A 16,910-nucleotide genomic window follows, 5' to 3' on the forward strand; every position below is an offset into this window, starting at 1 on the left:
ATTGCCATCATGAGACCATTGTGGGGGAAGCGTGGTAGAGGCCTTCAAGTGGTGGAGACCTCTGTGATTCAGCCCTGGACAATGGCAGTTGTCAAATAGCCACTTCCTGTCCCAGAAACTGAACAGGAGAAATCTAGAGTACAAGCAGCAATAGGTATACACTGATGGCAGACCTGGTTACCCAGCGATCACGTCATGGGGGTACCGATGAGATGAGAGAGGGAGCACTGACATATAGTGAGCCAGTATTACTCTCCATTTCCCTCCATCCAAAAAATTGTAGCCTCACACTACACATTTGCCCAGGTGCCTCCACAGGCCTTGATTCAGTTCTACCATTGTCAACCAGTTATGGGGCAATTTTTTTTTTATTCTGTCACCAGGTCATCCTCAAGGTGGTTTTACATAGACAGATATCACACGTGTTTACCACTTTTAAAACAAGCGCCGATCAACAATAAAGCTTGTCGAGCAGCGTGCCCTGCTCCCTTTAAACAGAGCAATCATTGTTTAGCATGGGGTTGGGCATTCGTATTAATGATCATTCATCCCGATACATTTCCATCATGTCGGCAGCACATCACCTGTTTACACAGGATAATGTGCTGCCGACAATGATAAAATTTTGTGCTGCATGAAAAAGGCCATCAGCCGATTAATGAGCGTTTTCCCGTTCATCGGCTGATCGTTGCCCTGTTTACACAGGGCAATGATCAGGAATGACCATTCATATGAACGTTAGTGTGCTCGATATTTGGCCAATTTATTCTCTCAGATCACCCTGTGCAGAGACATTCTTAAATTAATCTTTGCCTATATAGAGCATCATGGTCTCGTATCAGTGAACAAATCAGGGATGCGTCAGATAGACCTGAGCCTTTACTTCATATTAACATATATAGTTACAAGGCATTGTTTTTTTTTTTTGTTTTAACAATTTGTAAATAAGGAATGCTGAAAATTAGTAGTCTAATGGTGACAACGGTGAGGGAGGTAGGAGCTAGCTTCTCATCCTATATTGGTTTCATACAAATCACTAGGGCTAACAGCCTAGGACAGCTTTGTTCAAATCCCTAGAAATACACTTTAACAATATTACAAATCATGACTGGCCTAAGTAGAGTCCTGTGCTGATTGATCCTGTTAACCTTTTATTCCCCTTTCCCTTCCCATAAAGACACGTGACAACCGAGGTTGGATGTGAAATGGCCACAGCAGCCGTTTATTAATTGTCATTATTTTTAATGCAATTTAATCCGAAACATTCGGATAACTCCCTTAGGAATTCGACCAGAGAATTCCTCCTATAATTCCATGACCCAACATGGGTCAGAATCATAAATAACAATCAACATTATTAACACTTAACAGAGCAGGGGAAGTCCTTGAAGCCCTTTTAACACCGGATTTCCTTTAAGTTAGCCATCTGCAAACCACCACCAACTCTTTTACCTCCAGCCATAAACCAGCTCGGAGGCACCGCTCACCTCTGCAGATGGCTCCAACCACCAGAAGACCACTTCAAAGGGATAACACCCGATGAAGTCTTCAAATGATATACCTTCCACCAGAAGACCACTTCAAAGGGATAACACCCGATGAAGCCTTCAAGTGATATACCTTCCACCAGAAGACCACTTCAAAGGGATAACACCCTATGAAGTCTTCAAATGATCTACCGTTTTGGGGGACGCATACCCCCGATGCGAACCCCCCACCATTTTGTACTGACCAACCTCAAGGACTCCCCCCGCCAGCTGCCATGACACCCGGACCTGCTCAAAAGAAATAAAAGAAAACACAACTTACATAAGCATACCTCAAAAGCACGATAAAATAGACAAACCCACCAACCAATCCAGATCCCCAAAATTACCACCTAATTCAGGGCGGGAGGGTGGGAGCTGATTATTTTACTTGCTGCTCCTCCCGCTGCTTCCGGCTCAATGCCGAAAACAGCGGGAAGAACAGAAACACCCCCGGCTCCTCCCCACTCCATCTCCTCCCTCTCCCTGCCTCAACTAACCCTCTCTTCCCCTATTGGCTGTCCCTCCTATGCCAGTCATGGAGGCTTCCCGTTAAGCCCTCCGTGCTGCCGTCCAGCCTCTTCTTGACTGGCCTAAGTAGAGTCCTGTGCTGATTGATCCTGTTAACCTTTTATTCCCCTTTCCCTTCCCATAAAGACACGTGACAACCGAGGTTGGATGTGAAATGGCCACAGCAGCCGTTTATTAATCGTCATTATTTTTAATGCAATTTAATCCGAAACATTCGGATAACTCCCTTAGGAATTCGACCAGAGAATTCCTCCTATAATTCCATGACCCAACATGGGTCAGAATCATAAATAATAATCAACATTATTAACACTTAACAGAGCAGGGGAAGTCCTTGAAGCCCTTTTAACACCGGATTTCCTTTAAGTTAGCCATCTGCAAACCACCACCAACTCTTTTACCTCCAGCCATAAACCAGCTCGGAGGCACCGCTCACCTCTGCAGATGGCTCCAACCACCAGAAGACCACTTCAAAGGGATAACACCCGATGAAGTCTTCAAATGATATACCTTCCACCAGAAGACCACTTCAAAGGGATAACACCCGATGAAGCCTTCAAGTGATATACCTTCCACCAGAAGACCACTTCAAAGGGATAACACCCTATGAAGTCTTCAAATGATCTACCGTTTTTGGGGACGCATACCCCCGATGCGACCCCCCCACCATTTTGTACTGACCAACCTCAAGGACTCCCCCCGCCACAGCGAAACAGGCCTTGACCACCTTAAGCCTGTGAGTCCCTCCAACCACCACCGCCCTCTCAATTCCGTCTGCTAAAGCCAGGATCAATTCCAACCTCGGTCAAATGTACCCCCTCACCCCTCCAATAATTCCCGACTCCTGACTCCAGGTCCATGTGACAAACACAAATGCCCCCGTTCTTGGCAACAAAACGTGACACCGCCCGGTTTACCTAACTGCGGGCTTTGTTCACCTTCTCGGCTGATCTCGCTAAACGCCAAATCTTCCTTGGAACTATGTCCGACCACACAATCACTAGGTGAGGATAAGATGCCCATAACACAATAAATTGCACTTAATTTCCCGCACCAACTCCCGAAACGGGCGCACCCCCAGACATCCCCCAGTGCCCAAAGATTGTCCCAAAAGCCCCCCCTAAACAAGGGCGATGATCTGAAAAGAAACAAGCACCTCATATGAAAACAATCAAAACACCATTACCCGCACCCCAAATGAGGGCGCACGTAAGCATTTTTAACATCTAGCACCAACTTGATACTCGGACAAAATCGAGCCATTCTCATGACGGAGTAATGGCGACTCCGGCACCCCACCGCATGGCTGAAACCAACCATAAAAGCAACCGGACACATCGCCGACCCCGGAAGGGCAGAACACTACCGACCCACTTGATCAGTCTTGGACCGCCGCAAACAACTCTAGTCTATCCCCCCACAGACCCACATCTGGGTCACATCTTGGACACCTCCTGGAAACATCCTGGAAACCCCGTGATTTAAATCAAAACGCCCCACCAGCAACAAACTACTCCCTTTTGCCAGGGAAAAACTTTTCAGATACGCTTTACCTCGAGTTAGCCATCTGCAACCACCACCAACACCTTACCTCCAGCCGTGAACCAGCTCGGAGGCCCCGCTCACCTCCGCAGATGGCTACAACCACCAGAAGACCACTTCAAAGGGATAACCCCTATGAAGTCTTCAAACCATGTACCTTTTTTGGGGGACGCATACCCCCAATGCGACCCCCCCACCACCTCCCCAACATCCCCCAGTACAACCATGCTACCAACCGGTCCTTTTCCGTACTGATGTTACCCCAACTCTTGCCCGCTCCTCCCGCTGCTGCCAGCAAGCCGAACAAGTGCTACAAGTCACCCTAGCCAGCGACCGCCCCATCAACCGTTCCCCGGTATCGAAAACCCGATCCCAGACATGCTTCAGGCAAACCAAACCGAACAGCTCCACTGCCGGTGCCAATTAGCGAAATCGATCCCCCTGCGAGCGAGAAAGAGCATCAGCAATACAATTGGAAACCCCTGGTACCAGCAGCGCAACAACCCGCGTGTTTAAGACAAGCCACCAAAACTAGATGACCTAAAACTGAAACCACAGGTGGAGACGAAGCCGATAAGTTGTTAATTGCTAACCCACCCCCATATCATTGCAGTGAGACCGAACCTTTTATCCCTGGGCCTGTCCCCCCCCCAAATGGTCACCACAACCACCCTGGGGAGAGCTCAAGACGGGCCATATTCCGTGTAAGACCCTGGTCACCCAGCTATCCGGCCAGTTCCCCGCACACCATTGACCTCCTGTCTATGCGCCAAAGCCACCGGCCCCGCCGCATCAGTCAACAGCTCCAACTTGCCCATATCATTTACCGGTGACATCCACCGCGATCTATCGTTATATTGTCCTAGGAACGCATCCCCGACCTGCAGATCAGCCTTGTGATCCAAACCAATCCTCCCAAAAAATAGCGGGATGCCCGGATACCCGCCGTTGCTGCCGCCAATCGCCTACTAAAATTCTACCCCTTGGCATAATCTGACAGGCAAATCTCAACTTCGCCAGCCGCTACTGGAGATCGCGCAAAATGATCTTCTTCAATCGTCAAGCCCGCCTCACCTCCTGCCGCAATGGCAGTAATTTCTTTCCTTCAGGAAGCCTGCCCTAAATTGCGACTGAATGCATTTCGATCCCTTAAAACAAATGGTAGAAACCGGGCCCCCGGTTGTACCAGGCGCAAGAGGGATTCCAAAATCCGTCGCAACCTTCTGCGATGAATACAATGCGTTACCGCAAACAGGGGAACCGCTAGAGCCGACGCACGAACTCATCAAGCTAATGTATTAATAAATCCACCCCAGCTACGCCCTTCGTCACCCATTCCACGAAACTACTAACTGCTTCAAAGCATGCGCCAGACCGAGAGCATCCCATTGGAAGCCACCCATCGACATAAAACCCCCCGTTCCGGAAGCCAACCCAACAACCGTTGGCTCTCTGGATGTACAGGCAGCAACCGGAACGCTGCCTAGCGGTCAGTTTTTTGCCACCACCGACCCGGGCCCCGCCTACCGCACTAATGCACCACCGTGTCGAATGACGCGTAAACAACCGAGCATAAGTCGTTATCTATCCCCTCATTCACGTACTATCCCCTGGGAAAGCAAATGCTGAATCAACCGGAATTTATGAGGCCCCGCTCTGGCCCAAAACCCAAAGGGGAATACCACTAGATTCTCTATCGGCAACCGGCCCGGGCCGCGACCCAACGACACTTCCTTCCAAAGTTTACCCGAGCCGACCGCCGAGTGCAAATAAGCCGATTCAAGGTTGTGACGGGTAACCGGAACCTCGTGTGGAGGAGGAGGGATAACAAAAACCACACAAAACCCTTCATAAATTATCCTAGCTGCACCCCTCTCCGGACACTCACTTAGACACCGGGCAATCCTTTTCACCCTCACCGGCGCCGCCCCTGGACCAACGGCAGAAGACCGCCTACCTTTCGCATGCCTTTTCCGGCCCACTGCAAGGACCCGTTACGCTCCGCACAGACACGCTCAAATCTACACGTGGCACCAAACTTACATCGGCCGTCGTGAAATTGCCATCAGAACCTCAACTTTGACCCAAAGCACTGTCCGGACTGACTAGACTGACCACCTTGCCCACGCTCCCGGGAAAGGACTGCTTAACCGGGCCGCAACTCGTAACCACCGCGCAATATCCTTTTTGATCCCCTGATCGCCAACCGGACCGCAACCAAGCCTAACAAAAGAGGATAGAGGCCAGTCAACCTCTAGGACAAAAAGACAACACCGAGAAGTGGAGACTGCCATGTTTTTGGTAGCGACGTACACCGTACAATGCCCCTGAACAATCTACCTTCCCCCTGTACGCCCGATAGGCCAACCCGATGGCATACCAAAAATAAAACAACGCCGAGCAATTTTTTGGCACCTTTCCTCCTATCACGCTTGGCAAATAGCAAAACTTGGGACCAATTGACGAACGTCTGCGGGATAAGCCTATACCGCCGACGTTCCTCTTCCCCCTTCTTACTCTCATCCCGCTTGCCATTCCAAAATGACTTTAGCAAGCGGCAGAAAAGAAAATTACCACGTACATTGTCCTCCAAATCCGGTCACGGACCTCCCCCCGGGGACCCCGCTGGAACTACAGGCGCCGCTGCCCTATTCAATCGCCCGACCAACTCGCGCAAACAACCCACTAAAACTGTTATGCATCGCGCCACCGCCCGCCGATACTTCCGCGCTCGCTGCCCCCACCCCCAACACCCGACATGAAAATTGCTGAATACGGTAGAGTAAGAGTTATACACTCACCAGGCTGCCCAGGCGCTGTGTTCCCGCCAGCCGGAAAATTCTGACCGCGTTGCGACTCATCCAGCTCCCCCATCTTCCAGATCCTCTCTTGCTGCCGATTGGTACTCGCACCGACATCTCCGCACAAGGGATCCAGGCACGCTGGCAGATGAGCCGACAACCTGCCGCCCGACCTCAGGGACCCAGATTCCCGACCGAACCTGTTGCCGTGTCGTCGTCGCCGATCTTGACGTCCTCACCGATGCTCTTGAAGAAGCCTGCCCCCTGGCCGGAACATCACCATGCGGGGTGGCCATGGACTGCATGCCGAAAAACTGCCTCTGATTGTGGAAGTGTGACAGGGAGCCCAGCCTGCGACTCCCTGTTAACCGCCGAGCTCCGTCGCGGCTGGGGATTCCTGCCAGGACGCAGGCCCTGGGAGGAGGCGCCCGTCCCAGCAGCCTGGCCTGCAGCGTGCCTAAGGGCTCCCCTCGCGACGCGGGCCCGTGGGGGCCACATCCGGACTCCCCCGACAGGTGGCGGGACCTCCGGGAGCGGCGGGGTGACCTAGCCTGAGCTACCGCCGCTCCCCTGACACCCCCTGCTTTATCGGAGCAGGGGCAGTGATCCTCACCTCTCCCCCCACCGCCCTGTGACCAGCGTCTGAGACAGGGGCGGGGGAGGGGAGCGCATCCCTGCGGGCCGCCGACACAGAGCGCCGGGCTCGGCGCGAAGACGGGCCCGTCAGGTAAGCCGGAGCAGGGGAGCTGATTATTTTACTTGCTGCTCAATGCCGAAAACAGCGGGAAGAACAGAAACACCCCCGGCTCCTCCCCACTCCATCTCCTCCCTCTCCCTGCCTCAACTAACCCTCTCTTCCCCTATTGGCTGTCCCTCCTATGGCAGTTATGGAGGCTTCCCGTTAAGCCCTCCGTGCTGCCGTCCAGCCTCTTCTCTAGCATTGCCACAGAGCATTTCAGCGACTTCTCATTTATAGTAGGGGTTTACATTGTACATATATTATGTACTTACATTTATATACTGTCAGTTAGGTCCTTAGTAGAAGGTTTTTATTACAAGGGTATAGTTAACGTTTATATTTTTATACATATACAGAATTTTTATTTCTATTATGATCGACCCTGTCCACTCCCTACTATAACTACTTGCATGGTAAGGAGGCAGGACCTAATAGGCTTGCCGTCAGTGTAACATTTGACAGCTCTAATGCATTGTACTACGTAGATAGTGCAATGTATTAGAATAGAGATCAGCGGCGCAGGTCTTCAAGTTCCCTACTGGGACAAAAAAGTTCAAAAAAGTAAATAAAAATGTTGTTCAAAAGTATAAAAAGGAATTTCAAGTTAAGACTTTTTTCCCATAAGGGTATGTTCAAACGTAGTGTTTTCAACCATTTTTCGGGCCGTAAATTCTTTGCCAGGCATAAGACACATCACTTGTGACGTGCCGTGTATGGGCTGTTCTGCTGCACAGCCCGTAACGCGCATGCACGGTCCCTGCTGTTCTCGAGATAACAGCAGGGACCGCGCATGCACGTTACAACAGGACAGCCCATACAGGGCACGTCACAAGTGACGTGTCGTATACCCCGAAAAGAATTGAAGATCAACACAGAGGCCAGAGAGTGACGTCACCCATCAAGTACTCCACGGCAGGATCTGGAAACGGGGCCACTTTGGAAAATGTAAGTGTATTACTAATGAATTTACATATATAAATTACAAGCATTAAAACATAGTCATTTCATCTCGGACAACCCCTTTAAGGGGTGAAGTTTCCAAAATAGGGTTCACTACTTGAGGGTTTGTTTTGCTACTTGACCTCAGAGACCTACAATTGTGGCCAATGCTGTGAAAATCACAAAATAGGCCTAAAATGCGCATGGTGCTCTTTCAATCCTAAACCCTGCTAAATGTCAATGCAAATGATAACTGCCTAGAGGGGTGTATTTTCCAAAATAGGGTCACGTCTCGGGCTTTCCACTATACTCCAGCAAAATCTGTGCTCCGAAAGCAAAATGGCACTTCTTCTCTTCCGAGACCTGCTATGTACTCAAACAGTAGTTTAGGGCCACATATGGGATATTGCCGTACTCGGGAGAAATTGAGTTTTTTGCGCATTTTACCCCTCGTGAAAATGAAAAATAGGGAGATAAAACGACATATATTTGGAAAAATTTAATTTTTAATTTTCACTGCCTAATTCTAAGAAAATCTAAGAAACACCTGTGGGGTCAAAATGCTCACTACACCCCTAGATGAATGCCCTGAGGTTTGTCGTTTTCAAAATGGATTCACTTTTAAGGGGTTCCCTGTACTGGTACCTCAGGGGCTCTGAAAATGCGACATGGCGCCCAAAAACCAATCCAGCAAAATCTGCATGCCAAATAGCGCTCCTGCATTTCTGAGCCCTGCCGTGTGTCCACATATGGGGCATTTCCATACTGGGGAGAAATTGCTGTACAAATGTTGTGGTGCTTTTTCTACTTTATGCCTTGCAAATGCGGGCAGCTGTCCGCAGCCGGCTGTGCCCGTAATCACGCACCGTGATTACGGGCATGGTCAGGTGCACGGGGCCTTGGGTTTATGTAAGAAAGACAGCATGTTCCCTTTATATTTGTAACACAAGTATGGATACAGATTTATCAAATGAACTTATCCTTATTTCAGTAGACTGTGATTGCATTTATTTGTATCATTTTTTAGAGGTAGAGTAGAGGAAAAGGGCATTGAGCATATTGCCAAGCACTAGGGCCTCTCTATGACCACCAAACATAAGCCCAACATTTTTTAAGAGTAAATATTTTCCAATTATAGATTTTTTTTACTGTTTTACCACTTTGCTAAAGAATTGTGTAATATAACATTCAGTGTTTTAAATAGAACAGGGGGGACCCACAGCAAAAATAATTAAAATGGGCCATCCCTCACCATTCCCGAACAGGACAGCTGGTGCTTGTTGCCCCCATTCCTATACTGTATGTTGTATGAGAGAAGTGCAACATTACCCTCATTTCCCCTTATCTGATATTATGAAGAGCGGGAACCATGTGCAGTTTGACATGTGCAGTATTGTGCAGTATTTTAAAACAAAGCGTAGTTTTCATTTGGTTTTGTATTAATTTAACCATTACAACCTTCTTGTTATTAACAGTTTTATTGAGATTCACTCTTTTTAGGAATATAAGAAAAACACAGACTCACTAATGGATGACATGAAAGCTAAGGAGGAAAATCACAAGATTTACATGCAGAAGCTCCAGCGTGACATGGAGGAGAAATGTGGGTTTTACAATGCTTGGCTAATGTACAATGATGTTTTTTATCAGACAGTTTTGTTTATTGAGGGCATCTGTTTGATCTGCTAAAAATAGAAAACTTTCGCTTCCAATCATTGGCCCCAAGCTCCCTATCTGAAAACTGTAGAAAAGCATGAATTCTATTTAAAAAAAAATGACGGCTGATTTTCGTGTACACCAGTCATAGAGCTTGTAAGATGATCTCTCTCAGCCAAACAACTGAGAGGGAATACTGCTTACCCAAACAGATACTTCGAATTCCCTAATAAGTATTGACTAATCGTTCCTGACGTCAATATTTCCTTTTTTCTGCTCCGTCATAGGTGCAGAAAACCAAAAATAATGGGTTGACACATCAAGACAAGGATAAGTATTAGACAGCACCCACGTCTTGATGCAAAAAGTGTAAAATCTGGTCGTGCAACGTTTCGGCTCAGCAACCTTTCTCAAGCTCCCAAAGGGCTACTTAGCTGAATGTTGCATGACCTGCTTACATTTCTAATACTTTTTGCATCAAGACATGACTGCTGTCTACTTCTTTTCCTTCCCTAGTACGTTGGGGGCCAGTCGGACGGTGCCCCTGTGAGGACCTGCACCACGCACACTACTGGTTTATCATTTTGGATACTATTAATTTTCCTTTAGGAGTGCCAGATTTGTCGCACGTTGGACCCCCTTGACTTATGATGAGATTTGTTGCATTCCGTCATGGTGTCCATCATTTTACGGGAAGAATAGTGCTACGTGCTGCGCTATTCTTCCTGGCAAATATGACAGAACTGCCGACAAAGCCTCTTACGATAGTGTGAACAAAAATACACAACATTTGTTAAAGGACTGTGCGGAAACACACCGATGAGTACACTACCTTATACAATAATAAATTACAAGCATAGGGTGAGGGGAAAGAAAAGACGGAAAATAAGTGTGTGCGTTATTCATTCAATAACACTACTTAACATACAGAAAGCACTTTCTTATCTGGCATTCAGGGAGTGCAATAGAGGAGATCTGTCTGGTGATAAACTTTGTTCAACTATTAAACCTTAAAAGGTACCAGTTGCAAAATAAAAATTATGCTCACCTCACCGCTCCTCTTCTCCCCTCTTGGTCCCCTCAGTATAACGCGGCTCTTCCAGCATACTCATGCTGTGCAGACGCGGGACGTTGTATGTGACACAAAACTGTTGACGTTGAGTGCTGCGTCACATATAAGGCCCTGGCAGGGCTCAGCCTCAGGACCTTGTATGAGCCACAGCACGCAGAGGGGGCACGGAGGGGAGGAGCGAAGAGGAGCAGTGAGGTGAGTATAATTTGTTTAATTCTATAATTTGTTTAAAGTTTAATAATTTTATTTTAAGTTCAATGTGGGGGAAATGGATAGCACACGGCCGTTGTCATTGCGCTACAATTATGGCCCATGGCCACGAACACGGCATGCGCCTCTTAATAAATCTGTCACATCTACTCCAGCGGAGAAGATAGCTGAGACTGGCATATGAAATACCAGTCTTAGTAAATCTGCCGCTATAGTTACAGCTTACCTTCACAAGAGCCATAGAGCGAGCTTAGTTTTTTGCTTAAAGGCAATGTGTTGCCAGAAAAACATGTTTGTTTTTTTAAAATTAAACATGTAGTGTGTGGGTGATTAAACATTGTTCAAATTTTTTTTATTTTTTTCACTAGTCAGGAAATATTATAAATTAATTCTAATTTATAATATTACCCATTTCTGGTCACTAGATGGAGCTATTCCCAAAATTGCAGCATTGCAACATTGGGTGAAAAGCCCTCGCTCTAGTGAACTCTCAGCATCCCCCCCTCCTTTATCCTGGCTAGTGCCGGGATAAACGAGGGGTTTGAACGGTGTAACCTCCTACACTGTGTGTCGCCATTTTTTGAGCTAACACACAGTGTAGTAGGTTTACATACAGTAGTAAACACACACAAACACGGAACATACATTTAAATCTCTTACCTGCTCCTGCCGCCGTGGCTCCCTCCGGCCCGTCCGCTCCGTCTGCTGCCGCTGGTGCAAGTGCACAAGTCCGGAAGCCGCGACCGAAAGTAGTAATATTACTGTCCGGCCGCGACTTCCGGTCCACAGGAAAATGGCGCCGGACGGCGCCAATTTCAAATTGGACTGTGTGGGAGCGGCGCATGCGCAGTTCCCACACAGACGCCGTACACACAAGTGAACATGGCTGCCGTATTCCATGTCTGTATGTGTCGTTAATCGACACATACAGAAATGGAACAAAAAATGGCAGCCCCCATAGGGAAGAAAAAGTGTAAAAATAAGAAAAAGTAAAACACAAACACACTGTAAAGGATCTGCCAGGCACTGCTTCAGGGTTAACTCCCAGAATTAATCAGTCAACACCTGAGTGTACATCCCTGAGACAGACACCAGCTTCCTCCACTCAGGCTGGCAGGCTTAGGAGTGGGAGAGCCTATCGCAACCTGGCCAGACTCAGCTAGCTCCCGCCCTCGGTCTATTTAAGCCTGCTCTTCCTGTCCATCTGTGCTTGTGATTTCTTTCCTTGAGGTTTCCTGGCCCAGCTACAGCTCCTGCTACTTTTTGATCCTGCTCCATACAGACCCCGGCTTACCGACTACTCTTCTGCTTTTCGCTTTGTACCTCGCACTCTCCTGGCTTGACTCGGCTCGTTCACTACTCTGTTGCTCACGGTGTTTCCGCGAGCAACTGCCCATTTCCCTTGCTTGTGTTCCCTTGTTTGTTTGTCGTGTTTGTCATGCACTTACTGAGCGCAGGGACCGCCGCCCAGTTGTACCCCGTCGTCTAGGGCGGGTCGTTGCAAGTAGGCAGGGACAGAGTGGCGGGTAGATTAGGGCTCACTTGTCCGTTTCCCTACCCCCCCCCCACCACTACAAATTCACAAGCCCTATACCTAGTCTACCCTGGTCCCTGACACCATTATGGAACCCCGTGAAACCCTGGCTCAGCAAATGCAGGGTCTCTCCCTACAGGTCCAGGCCCTGGCTCAGAGGGTCAACCAGCCTGATGCTACCTTGGTAGTTCCCCTCACCGCACCCCTTGAACCCCACCTCAAGTTGCCCGACCGGTTCTCAGGTGACCGGAGGGCTTTTCTCTCCTTTCGGGAGAGTTGTAAGCTTTATTTTCGCTTAAAACCTCACTCCTCAGGTTCTGAGAGCCAGCGGGTGGGTATAATTATGTCCCGGCTCCAGGAAGGGCCCCAAGAGTGGGCCTTCTCCTTGGCTCCTGGCGCCCCTGAACTTTCCTCCGTTGATTGTTTCTTTTCTGCTCTCGGACTTATTTATGACGAGACTGACAGAACTGCCTTTGCCGAGAGTCAGCTGGTGACCTTACGTCAGGGTAAGAGACCTGTTGAGGAGTATTGCTCTGACTTTCGGAAGTGGTGCGTAGCTTCTCGGTGGAATGACCCTGCCTTAAGGTGCCAGTTTAGGTTGGGTCTGTCGAACGCCCTGAAAGACCTGCTAGTTAGTTATCCCTCTTCTGACTCCTTAGACCAGGTTATGGCTTTAGTGGTACGACTTGACCGACGTCTCAGGGAACGACAACGTGAACGTTTATGTGTTTTTTCCTCCGACTCCCCCATGATGCCTCCCGAAGTCCCGTTGCTTCGTTTCTCCCCTAAAGACTCAGAAATACCTATGCAACTCGGGACCTCCGTGTCCCCTCAACAACGTAGAGAATTCCGCAGGAAGAATGGTCTCTGCTTCTACTGTGGGGATGTCAAGCATCAAGTAAACAACTGTCCCAAGCGTAAGAATGCTGCCAGAGAGCTCCCGCGTCTAAGTGATCATCGGGGAGGTCACTTGGGCGCACAGGTATTTCCCGTAAATATGAAACGTACTAAGATATTGCTTCCCTTTCAGGTCTCGTTTGGTGGTAGGTCTGCTACCGGCAGTGCCTTCGTGGATTCAGGGTCCTCTACTAATATCATGTCTGTGGAATTTGCTATGTCTCTCGCTATGCCTCTGATTGATTTGCCTAAACCTGTTCCGGTAGTGGGTATCGACTCCACTCCTCTTGCTAATGGTTATTTTACACAGCATACCCCTGTTTTTGAACTCCTTGTTGGCTCCATGCATTTGGAGCAATGCTCTGTACTATTGATGCAGGGATTATCGTACGATTTGGTTCTAGGTCTTCCCTGGTTGCAGTTGCATAATCCTACGTTTGACTGGAATACTGGGGAGCTAACCAAATGGGGTAATGAATGTTGTACGTCATGTTTTTCTGTTAATTCTATTTCTCCCCCTAAGGAGGTGAATACGCTACCCGAGTTTGTTCAGGACTTCGCTGATGTTTTCTCTAAAGAGGCCTCCGAAGTATTACCGCCTCATAGAGAATACGATTGCGCTATCGAATTGGTACCAGGAGCTAAGCTTCCTAAGGGTAGGATATTTAACCTTTCTTGTCCCGAACGTGAAGCCATGAGGGAGTATATCCAGGAATCCCTGGCCAAGGGTTACATTCGTCCCTCTTCTTCTCCGGTAGGTGCTGGCTTCTTCTTCGTAGGGAAGAAGGATGGGGGTCTTAGGCCATGCATTGACTACCGTGGCCTGAATAAGGTCACGGTAAGGAACCAGTATCCCCTTCCTTTGATTCCTGATCTCTTTAATCAGGTTCAGGGGGCCCAATGGTTCTCTAAATTGGATCTACGGGGGGCGTATAACCTTATTCGCATCAAAGAGGGGGATGAGTGGAAGACTGCGTTTAACACGCCCGAAGGCCATTTCGAATACCTCGTCATGCCCTTTGGGTTGTGCAATGCCCCTGCGGTCTTCCAGAACTTCATAAATGAGATTTTGAGAAATTACCTGGGGATATTTCTTGTAGTGTACCTTGATGACATATTGGTGTTTTCCAGGGACTGGTCCTCCCACATAGAGCATGTCAGGAAAGTGCTCCAGGTCCTTCGAGAAAACAAACTGTTTGCCAAAATCGAAAAATGTGTATTTGGGGTACAGGAGATACCATTTTTAGGTCAAATCCTCACTCCTCATGAATTCCGCATGGACCCTGCCAAGGTTCAGGCTGTGGCTGAATGGGTCCAACCTGCCTCCCTGAAAGCGCTACAGTGTTTTTTGGGGTTCGCTAACTATTACAGGAGATTTATTGCTAACTTCTCGGTCGTCGCTAAGCCTCTTACGGACCTCACTCGCAAGGGTGCTGATGTCCTCCATTGGCCCCCTGAGGCCGTCCAGGCTTTTGAGACCCTCAAGAAGTGCTTTATCTCGGCCCCCGTGCTGGTTCAGCCCAACCAAAGGGAGCCATTTATTGTGGAGGTTGACGCGTCCGAGGTGGGAGTGGGGGCCGTCTTGTCCCAGGGTACCAGCTCCCTCACCCATCTCCGCCCCTGTGCTTACTTTTCTAGGAAGTTTTCGCCCACGGAGTGTAACTATGATATTGGCAACCGCGAACTTTTAGCCATTAAATGGGCATTTGAAGAGTGGCGCCACTTTCTGGAGGGGGCTAGGCACCAGGTAACGGTCCTTACCGACCACAAGAATCTGGTTTTCCTAGAATCTGCCCGGAGGCTAAACCCGAGACAAGCTCGATGGGCGTTGTTTTTTACCAGATTCAATTTTTTGGTTACCTATAGGGCCGGGTCTAAAAATATTAAGGCGGATGCACTGTCGCGTAGCTTCATGGCCAGCCCTCCTTCGGAGGAAGATCCTGTTTGTATTTTGCCTCCAGGTATAGTCATTTCCTCTATCGAGTCCGATTTAGTCTCTGAAATTGCTGCTGATCAAGGTTCAGCTCCTGGGAACCTTCCTGAGAACAAGCTGTTTGTTCCCCTGCAATTCCGGCTAAGGGTACTTAGGGAAAATCACGACTCCGCACTATCTGGCCATCCAGGCATCCTGGGTACCAAACACCTCATTACCAGAAATTATTGGTGGCCTGGTTTGCCTAAAGACGTTAAGGCCTACGTTGCCGCCTGTGAGGTTTGTGCCAGGTCCAAGACTCCCAGGTCCCGACCAGCGGGCTTACTGCGTTCGTTGCCCATTCCCCAGAGACCGTGGACACATATCTCCATGGATTTTATCACCGATTTGCCTCCATCCCAAGGCAAGTCGGTGGTGTGGGTGGTGGTAGACCGCTTCAGTAAAATGTGCCACTTTGTGCCCCTCAAGAAACTACCCAACGCCAAGACGTTGGCTACCTTGTTTATCAAACACATCCTGCGTCTCCATGGGGTCCCCGTCAATATTGTTTCTGACAGAGGGGTACAATTTGTTTCATTGTTTTGGAGAGCCTTCTGTAATAAGTTGGGGATTGATCTGTCCTTCTCCTCTGCCTTCCATCCTGAAACCAATGGCCAAACGGAGAGGACTAATCAGTCTCTAGAACAATACTTAAGATGTTTTGTCTCTGACTGTCAATTTGATTGGGTTTCTTTCATTCCCCTCGCCGAATTTTCCCTTAATAACCGGGTCAGTAACTCGTCAGGGGTCTCTCCCTTTTTCTGTAATTTTGGGTTTAATCCACGGTTCTCCTCCGTTTCACCTGGTTGTTCCAACAATCCCGAGGTGGAGGTCGTTCATCGGGATCTGTGCACAGTCTGGGCCCAGGTTCAGAAGAACCTAGAGGCGTCCCAGAGCATACAGAAGGCTCAGGCCGATAGAAGACGTTCTGCTAACCCCCTGTTTGTGGTCGGGGATCTGGTGTGGTTGTCATCCAGGAACTTGCGTCTCAAGGTTCCGTCCAAAAAGTTTGCTCCCCGGTTTATTGGGCCGTATAAGGTCATTGAGGTCCTCAGTCCTGTCTCTTTCCGGCTGGAGTTACCCCCGTCTTTTCGTATACACAACGTGTTTCATGCCTCCCTCCTGAAACGCTGCTCCCCGTCCTTGGCCCCCTCGAGGAAACCTCCTGTTCCCGTCCTCACCCCTGAGGGGGTGGAATTTGAGGTGGCCAGGATCGTGGACAGCAAGATGGTCCAAGGCTCCCTCCAGTACCTGGTCCATTGGAGAGGATACGGGCCCGAGGAGAGGACTTGGGTACCCGCCCGGGATGTTCACGCTGGGGTATTGGTCAGGAGGTTCCACCTGCGTTTCCCCAGTAAGCCAGGTCCACTTAGAAAGGGTCCGGTGGCCCCTCATAAAAGGGGGGGTACTGTAAAGGATCTGCCAGGCACTGCTTCAGGGTTAACTCCCAGAATTAATCAGTCAACACCTGAGTGTACATCCCTGAGACAG

The 16,910-nt window shown here is 48.9% G+C and overlaps 1 protein-coding gene across 2 annotated transcripts in view; it reads left to right on the top strand.

The window, feature by feature from the left end:
• Positions 1 to 16,910, top strand: part of CCDC152 (coiled-coil domain containing 152) — a 95,530-nt gene that overhangs the window by 50,612 nt on the left and 28,008 nt on the right. For both annotated transcript variants that reach the window (XM_075839503.1, XM_075839509.1), the window contains one exon: positions 9,579 to 9,681. In XM_075839503.1, coding sequence (XP_075695618.1) covers positions 9,579 to 9,681 — 103 coding nt within the window. The remainder of the gene's footprint in view (positions 1 to 9,578; positions 9,682 to 16,910) is intronic.

This window comes from Rhinoderma darwinii, chromosome 1 (assembly GCF_050947455.1).
Source record: "Rhinoderma darwinii isolate aRhiDar2 chromosome 1, aRhiDar2.hap1, whole genome shotgun sequence".
Lineage (NCBI taxonomy): Eukaryota > Metazoa > Chordata > Amphibia > Anura > Rhinodermatidae > Rhinoderma > Rhinoderma darwinii.